General features: G+C 25.8%; 2 protein-coding genes across 2 annotated transcripts; one reads left to right on the top strand and one right to left on the bottom strand.

The window, feature by feature from the left end:
- The first annotated feature begins 3,260 nt into the window (after positions 1-3,260).
- Positions 3,261-4,434, top strand: LOC106791000 (slit homolog 3 protein-like). The gene is made up of 2 exons (XM_014756306.1): positions 3,261-3,551; positions 3,642-4,434. Exons 1-2 carry the CDS (start codon positions 3,357-3,359, stop codon positions 4,050-4,052), a joined length of 606 nt encoding a protein of 201 aa, XP_014611792.1. The 5' UTR covers positions 3,261-3,356; the 3' UTR covers positions 4,053-4,434.
- Positions 4,435-5,813: 1,379 nt separating this feature from the next.
- LOC106791010 (proline-, glutamic acid- and leucine-rich protein 1) lies at positions 5,814-9,414 on the bottom strand. Its single transcript, XM_014756329.1, has 9 exons — positions 9,105-9,414; positions 8,644-8,811; positions 8,135-8,533; positions 7,724-8,070; positions 7,474-7,653; positions 7,135-7,399; positions 6,839-7,036; positions 6,433-6,725; positions 5,814-6,362 (listed from the first exon to the last, which is right to left on the bottom strand). The coding sequence occupies exons 2-9, from the start codon at positions 8,755-8,757 to the stop codon at positions 5,825-5,827; spliced, it is 2,334 nt and encodes a 777-aa protein (XP_014611815.1). The 5' UTR covers positions 8,758-8,811; positions 9,105-9,414; the 3' UTR covers positions 5,814-5,824.

The raw sequence follows: 9,414 nt of genomic DNA, 5'->3' as shown, positions 1-9,414 counted from the left end.
TGTATAAATATATTGTAATATTTATTTATCTATATGCATATTCAAAAAATTTCGTGATCTTCCAATGGATTTGGTAAGATAACTCATCAGATATATTTATTTGTATACTATAACGTTCATTGTAACCGAAAAATATTTAATTTTCAAACAACAAACTATTTATAGGGTACTATCAAATGAAAAAGGATATTAGCAAACACTCAGGGTCGTTAATTTAAATTTGTGAGAAGGTACTTCGCTTTATATATGTACAAATTATTTTCATAGTTCTGTTATTCTTCCTGCTTATAGATAAATAACAACGCGTGTGCAAGATCGTTACTTTGACCTAATATTTTGAATCGAGTGGAACAAAGATACGTTATTTTTCTTTTAATTAGATTATTATAAAACTTATTTAATTTAATTTCTGAGTTTTATTGTCTGTCCACACACAAGAGTAAGATACTTTTTATTATTACTTTAATTGTATTATATTACTTAGATTATATTACTATTAATTTAAGTATATAATTAATAGTCGTATTAATTATATCCAAATGTTATATAAGCTTTTGATTTTGATTTCACCTTTTTGTCTCTTTTTTTCTTTCTCTATAAATCTGAATTTTCTGAATTTCTTGCATATGTTCAGAAATTTTGTCTGTTTGTTTTTTTATTTTTATTTAAAAGCGCATTGAACTTGAAATACAATTTTAGTCAAATAATTACACTCGTCGAGGACATGACATCATCTACTAAAGAATAGCATCATCGATTATTTATATCATATTATCTGCAAATTAACAGGATCAAAAATCAACGTTATTTAAACGGTAATAAAATTTTTTGATTTTATTAAACAATTCGTTGAATCACTGGAAACATTACGTGAAATCGTATCGATTCTCATAGAACACAATTTTTATCAAAGATAGTAAGACTAATAAATTAGAACTTTATCAAACGTTATTTTAATATACGAGCAATATATTTTATAATTTCTTTCAAACTTCGGATCTATTTTAAATTTGAAGTATTCGCGAATAAAATTTAATCTATTTCTTTTTTGTTCTTTTTTTCTATTATAGTGGATCGTTTAAAAACAATGAATATCATAACTTTATTGATATTTTTCTTTACCTTCACAACGATCAACAGCCTTCATCATTTTTGCGCGGATAACCCAACGTGTCATTGTGCGTCAGTGGATGAACTCGTTATAAGATTTTCTTGCTATGTTAATAATAAAGTGAAATTCGTTATCATCATAAAACCAGAGGAACTTATTCAGGTATATACATTATTTATATAATTTATTTGATGTCATTTAATTCTACTATTTTAATTATCTGGAAATAGAAACTTTATTCTGAAAATAAAATCTTACGTGTCATTTAATGAATAAACTTTTTATTATCTTTTAATAAAATGAAATAATAATTTAACAGATTGAATGTAAAGATTGGGACGGATGGGAAAGCTTTAATTTGAAGATGAATCTAAACGAAAAGAAAATCGATACGGTGAATTTTCAAAATTGTGGAATATCAAACAAAATTAACTTAATAGATGTGATCAAAAAATTAGGAGTGGAAGAAACAGATAACCTCATATTTAATTCTTTTAAAAACTATTACGGAACATTAAAACAGGAGAACTTTGAAGGATTCCAAAATGTCACAAAACTAGATTTATCTTATAACGGTTTAACTAATGTTTCGTCCCTTTATTTTTGGGAGAAAAACAGAGTCGAGTGGATGAATTTATCTAATAATGCACTTATATTACCCCATCGTTTTTTCTTCTCAACCCCAGTGGTTAAGAGAATCGATTTATCAAACAATAGAATTAATTGGATCTTTGGTGGATTATTTTATAAACTAAGTGATCTAAACTATTTGGATCTTAACAGCAATATTTTGGAGGAATTCTTACTTGGAACATTTGACGATCTAATTTCATTAAAATTTTTAAACATAAGTAACAATAAATTAAACGCCATGAAGGAGAGAGCTTTTTATAATTTGCAAAAATTGGAAATACTTGATATGTCTTTCAATAAATTCACGTCCCTTCCATTAAGATTGTTAGAAAAAAATATAGAATTACGTGAACTGTACTTGAATAATAATAAAAAAATGATGGCAACTCTGCCAAATTATTTTCTTGCGGATTTACCTAAGCTTCAAATAATCTCTTTAAACAATAATAAATTAACATTTCTACCAGCAGAACTTTTTTGGGAATCAGTAGCGTTAAAATATATCAACTTCGATGATAACTATCTTACTACTCTACCTTATAATATCTTCCGTGGTCTAGAAAATGCTGTAGAACTTTCAATAAAAAACAATATGATTGAATCTCTTCCTAATAAAATCTTTAGAGACATGATCAATTTGGAGAAACTCGACTTGTCCGGGAATGAAATAATTTCTATAACAAGGTACACTATTTTACCATTACTAAAAAAAAAAAAAAAATATTAATATATTCTATTCATTTTCAAATATGAATATTTTTTAGCGATCTATTTTACGGCTTGATATTTTTGACGGAACTAAATATGGAAAACAATGAAATATCATACATCGAAGAAACGGCTTTAAGTAAAATGCTAATTCTAAGGATTGCTAAATTCTCTCGTAATAAGCTAACATTCCAAAATAGTAATGATTGGTATTCACTTCGTCATAATCTATTTCTCGAAGAATTTCACTTATCGCACAATAATATAAAACATTTAATTATCGAATGGAAAAAATATGGACATTATTTACAATTAGTAGATTTGAGTCACAACAAAATAGAAAACCTTCGGGTAAATATCAAATTTTATTATCTAAACATAATTTTAAGTATCGTTATTTTAATAAATTATTATGATTAGATGGAATTAGAAAAGAAATATCTTGGCTACAATTATCTTTTCCATTTGGTTTTCTTTTTTATAGACAACTGATTTAATATATCCATCATCCAAGTTTGTGATAGATCTCACATATAATAAAATAGCAAATATTTTCTTCAACGACGAGGAGACACTGGAAAAATATTTTAGACAATATCATAACATTGTCGTTCTTATGAATCATAATCCTATATTATGCGATTGTGAGTTGTACGATCTTTTGCGTTTCCGTGAAAATAGGCTGCCAAATTTTTATTCCCATTATTTTAACTTTAAACTGGGAAATTTATCGTGTATTAATCCTGATGAAAGTGAGGGACCCATAATTAAATACCAGGATTCAAACACCTATACGTGTCCCGAAGACAAATATTTCAAAATTAGTAAAAATTGTCAAACTGGTTGCGCTTGTAAAGTAAGACTGTATGATAACACTCGCATTTTAGATTGCTCGCATAGAAAAATGTCTGAATTCTTGATCGATCCAAAAAAAGTGAAACCTATAGAAGGATATACTTTAATAGTAAATCTCACTGGAAATTTGTTACCCGAGATACCATCAGTTCAAGTTTTAGAACCAATGAACGTAACTGAATTACTGTTATCTAATAACCATATTTCTAAAATGACGACTCATGGATTACCAGAAACTCTCAAAGTAAGTTACTTCTTATCTTATCATTTTTAAATTCATTTATTGAAAATATTTGACAATTTTTTCTTTTTGTTTTTTTGTTTTTACTTTTAGGTATTAGAATTGCATAATAATGATATATCAGAATTTAAATTGGACGAATTCGGCTACGTGTATTCTGGAGTTTTAGATAAATTCACTTTAAGGGGAAATCCATTTACATGTGATTGCAGTATAAGAGAGTTACTTCATTTGATCAAAAGAAAACGATTTTTGTATAAAGATCTAGAAAATTTAGAATGTGATGGTTTACCTATGTATAAAATGGCCGAGGATATGTTAAATTGTCCAAACTACCACGGTTGGACTATATTATCATATATATTAGAGATATTCCTACCGATTACAATTTTTATTTTATTATTTCCTTGGGTACATAAAAGAATTTTCGGAATAGGTATTCGAGATAGAATTGGAGCGTTATTTAGACGAAGACTATATCCATGGCGTGATCTTCTTTTTTAAAGAGAAACAAATAACATATGTCGGTCCTCGAATTTAAAGAAAGTATTTTTAATACGTATTAAAAGTATAGTAATTTTTATCAGGAGACAATTCTTTTTTGTTCATTGTGATCACGAGTAAATTGTTTTAAACAGCATACTAAAACAATGTTAAGCAGTGATTTGTAAATATTGTTATTTATCTTATTGAAAAAATGAGATAAATATAATATTTCGAGTGAATGAAGACTTAGTAAGATCTGTTAATTATTACTATGCTGTATTAATGACGAATGCTATTGTATTTTATATATTTTATTGTTCTTTTTTGCGTGTGCATTTGTTTTCTCGTATTTATAGCTATTTAATTATCATATGTAATAATGTTATATTCAAATTGACAATGTTCGCATAAAAGATTAAAGAAACATTTTTAATATATTTCCAAAATTTTACAATTATTTTCCTTCTAATTTAAGTAATATCTTTTAAAAAGGATTACTACAATATTTTTACAATAAGAAAAAACAAGGAAGGAAATAAAGAAAGTATAAAAAGGAAGTAAAAATAAAATAATTCAGGAACGACTGGGCAATATTCCTGAAAATAATATATTAAATAATATTTTTAAAAGAGAGGCGATACTTTAGAATTAAAATAAAATAGTATTTTAAATAGAAAATGAAACTTCGTTTAGTGTTATATATATATAAATATTACATTTTTTTTCAAACATGCGAATATTGAAATTTCTAATATTTGTATATTATAATACGCTGCTAAAATGTTTTTTAAATTTTAATACAAGTTTCTTTAAAACTAAACGCCTATGAAATACTATCTTAAGCAATTTCTATAAGTAATAACATATTTCATTTTCAAAAATATCACTTTTTGAACAAATAAAATATTTATTTTCAAAAACTGCAGAATTTTTGAACAAATAAAATATTTTATTTTCAAAAGTATAATTTTTCGAACAAATAAAATATGTTATCTTTAATAATATTGTTCTCTGAATAAATAAAATGTATTATTTTCGGAAGTATCATTTCCTGAACAAATAAATGTTATTCATGAAAATACATTTATGACATAAAACAAAATATTTATATAAACATTTACGATGTGTATAAAACTGTATAATAACCAGCACTAAATTTTACCTTCGTTGTTTTCTCTGGATTCATTGCATAATAAACTTGATTTCTAGCAATTAAGAAGCTTTAATAATTTACGTAAGAATGTACTAATTAGTAAAAACTCGTATGAATTGTAAATATAATATTAATTATATTGCTGCTGGTAGTCTATTAAAAATTCTTCATTTTTTAATGGTTTTAGATATAATAAAAAATAATCTGTATAAAAATGAATCAATTTTTTATCTTTCTGATGATTATAATAATTCCCCTTAATTTTTACTTAATTCTATACCATGATAACGATCACTTTCAGTTTTTTAGAAGAACATTATATTGCTTTTCGAATTCGGATAAAGTTTCAAATATCATGTATCGAAGTGATAGATTAATTAGGATATAGAAATATGGGTAGGTATACAAACATTTGGTAAACATGAGTTCAAATAGAAAATAGATAAAATAGATTGTAAGTGTAAAACGGTAATTTTTAGTCACAAATAACATTATTATTAATTTTCTTTTAATAGTATATATATATATATATATATATATATTAAAGTATATAAAATCTTTACGAATAATTTTGATATTACACTAAGAACGACATTTATACGTAAAAATTAACAAAAACTATTTTGTACAATTATATTTATTCATCTTTCAGTTGGTCTTGAAAACAAAGTAACATTTGTTTTTCATTATCCATTAATATATCTTTCATCTCTTCCAAAGATTTTAAATTATCTTCTTGTTGAGGATTATCTTCCCTTGAATCTTTCTCAGCATCCGTTTTTGTCGATTTTACCTCCGTTTGCTCTGATTGTCTATCTATTATTTTATCAGATTCTTCTGATAAAATCTGATCTTCTTTTACACTATTTTGCTGTTCAGGTTCAGCATTTTTTTCGATATCTTTTACTTCTATAAGTGGTACTCTATTTACAATACTTTTACTTTCTTGTAACAAGTAATCTTCTGACTTAGAACTATCTATACTTATCGATTTATCTGTTACTTTATCTATAATATTAGTTCCTGAATCTATATGATTTTTTTCATCGGAAATAAATGTGACAATATCTATTATTTTTGGCCGTTTCTTCGACGGTGGTAGAATTTCTTCATTTGACATACTTTCTTGTTCTTTTAATTCATTAGAACGAAGTTCATCTTCCTCTATTAATTCTCTGAAAAATGAATAAATTGTTAGTTTCAAATTTGTATATTAAAAACGAATAAATTTTTGCTTAAAATTACTTTGTTTTAGGTAAGCATAAAGTTGGTGCGGAAGGATGTATAATTTTTTCTAATTCAGATAATGCACATTGAGCTTCTTGAACAATATCTAGATTAACATCGTCAAGAGCCATTTCGAAAATTTCTATAGCGTATTGCGTTGGAGGTGTTAATGATGCATGTGAATTTAATTGTAAATCTTTCAATATTCTTAACAGTTGCAAACGGCATTGTGTATTTTCCTTATAAAACGTTTGTACAGGTGATCCAAGATAATATTCATACAAAAGTGGAATTACAACGTTCTGTATATTCTAAAACAAAATAAAAATACTAGAATATTATAAATAATTGATATTAAAATAATACAATATTTCTATAAATTTTATATAAATAATTTTCAGTAACGATTATCATTTTATCTTACCATATAAAGTGTTGATTTCATGTAACTACAAAATAAAATATTTTGTAAAGTAATAAGAGCTTCCGTGCATAAATCTGCATCTAAACATGGATTCTTTTTAATTGCAATTGTATTATTTAAAGCTGAATTCTTTTCATATTGACCGTCTCTAATACGTTTCAAGGCTTTTCTCGATAAATTTTTGGATGTATTTTTTACCTATATGAAATATTCAAATTTGTATTCAATTTTTATATTTAATAGTATAAACATAACAGTTTAAAATGCCATTAATAAATTTAAAGAAAAAAACATACAGTCAAAAGTACACGATCTCTTTCTGAAATTATATCTTTAAGCACAAAAGGAAGACATTCATCTATGATTGTTTCAATGCCAGATAGCGAATTGTTACTTATTAACCATAGTGAGAGACATTTGTATACGGATAATCTTAGATTTTTTAATGGTTTACTGCTACTAATTGTTTCTTGATCTTTTAACTCATTTGCTGTCCATTTTAACGTTTGATGAAATAATTGTAAAATTGTCGAACCATATGGTATCAGTTCTTTTTTAAATCTAAAAATAAAAATATAAGTAATTCTTTCTTTGTTTTTTAATTCGGTACAACATTATGTATATTATATATTTACCCGTCTATAAAAGCACTTAAAACGTTAAATAAACTAATATGTAACTTGGGAAGAAAAAAATATAATATCTGTCCTTTAATAGAATTTTCCTTTTTCAAATGCATAGGTCTAATAGCTAAGCCACGACATAATATTCTTAAAATATCATTAGGTAAGACAGAATTTCTTTCTTCGCATCCGCTGTAAAAAATAATATTCTTAATAAACCGTAACATAAGATATGTTCTTGTTCTTATTATAAAATACTTACTGTAACATAGCAGATAAGTACACGCATAAGTTGGAAAACCTTTGTTGTTGTTTAGAATAATATTCAAATATATTTTCTTCCGATATACTTGATAACTTCAATTTATCCCAAATGTCTACGCTTTCAGTTTCTAATAAATCTGAAAAGAAACTATCCATTATATCATGTAAACTGTTGCATATCAATGCTTGATTATAAGTCCAACACGTATAGTATAACTTTGTTGGAGGCGGTTTAAAAGAACGTTCTGTTGTTCTAGTTAAAAGAGCAAAACATTTAGCTCCCGCATTAACTAAATTGCTTTTAGAAGCATCTATTTGAAGAAATATTATTTTTCTAATTAATGTCTGTAAAAATAATTCAAAATTAAAACAGATTCTGCATTATTTTGTTATAATAATAAATACATACCTGTAAACGTTCGCAAGCTTCTGGATAGTGATATAATAAAGTAGCAAGAAGATAATATGTAGCACCACAGTTAATGACTGATTCTAGATTATCCAAAATATTTATAAGTTGTTTAACATTTTCCATCGATATCTGCTTTTGCAATTCTGATATAGATTTGCATTGTGTAATTACATTTCCAATAACTTTACAAGTTATTGAAAGATGTTCAGGATGATTATCAATATCTTCCAATTCTTTAGTAGCCTTTCCTATCCATAACATGCCGTACTTTGAAAGCATCTTAGGTGAGCATTTTGTTAAATACGCATTTAATAGAAGTAAACCATTGTATCGAGTAGCAGCTTCATTTAATCGATTATTGATCGTGGATATGATTGCATCATGCACATCTTTTATCTGAAAAATGTAAACATTTATAAATATCATTAAAACATTGTTTATAGGTTATATTTTTAAAGAATATCAAAGAAACATGAAATAAAGAGATTAAATCAAGAAATTCGTACCTCGTCTGAATTAAATGGTAAATCATAACCAGTTGCAAAAAAATCTTGCAAAAAGGAGTTATATAATTTATGATCTTGATCAAAAAACTCCAATAAATCCAAAAACTTTGTCATTTTGTAGAAAATTGTTTTTTCTTTTTAACAGTTACTTCACACAACTTCCAAACTCTAGAAATTCATTTAAAAGATATATTAATAAAACATAAAATTACATCAAGAACCAATTAATAGCACAGTGAATTAATTAATGTACACAATAAGTATATCACGTGCGACTGATTGCACGTGGACGCGGCGAACTACTAGTCAATACACACATAGTTGTATATATTATTAATAATTATGAGTTCAAGATACCGACATTTTATGTTTATATAAATAAATATAATCGTCAATAATCTACTGTTTTTTATATTTACAATCTTCTACTTTATAAAAGAATTCCATTTATTTTCGATTACCTGACTAATCGAATTTCTCTACAATTTTTGAGGTTATATTATCGAAATGTTGAGTTAATTCAAATGCACAATATTATACATATATTAGTCAACAGTTACGTTGGAATAGTAATTCCCATCAAAGATCAATAAAGTCGAGCAACGTGGGCACGATTAATAAAATGGATGGATGACCCATTCGGAAAAATCAAAGTAATAAAAACCATATGCTATTGACTCCAGAGAGTTGGTAAAATGACACGATATCTTGGTTGTATTGGATAAGTGTAAAAGGTGTTATGGAAAAGTGACTCGAACCCATAAAAGAGAT

This window comes from Polistes canadensis, unplaced genomic scaffold, assembly GCF_001313835.1.
Source record: "Polistes canadensis isolate GaletaPanama2010 unplaced genomic scaffold, ASM131383v1 scaffold_277, whole genome shotgun sequence".
In the NCBI taxonomy this organism is placed as follows: Eukaryota; Metazoa; Arthropoda; class Insecta; order Hymenoptera; family Vespidae; genus Polistes; species Polistes canadensis.
The sequence above is the reverse complement of the archived record's forward strand: the minus strand, read 5'-3'. Positions and strand labels throughout refer to the sequence as shown.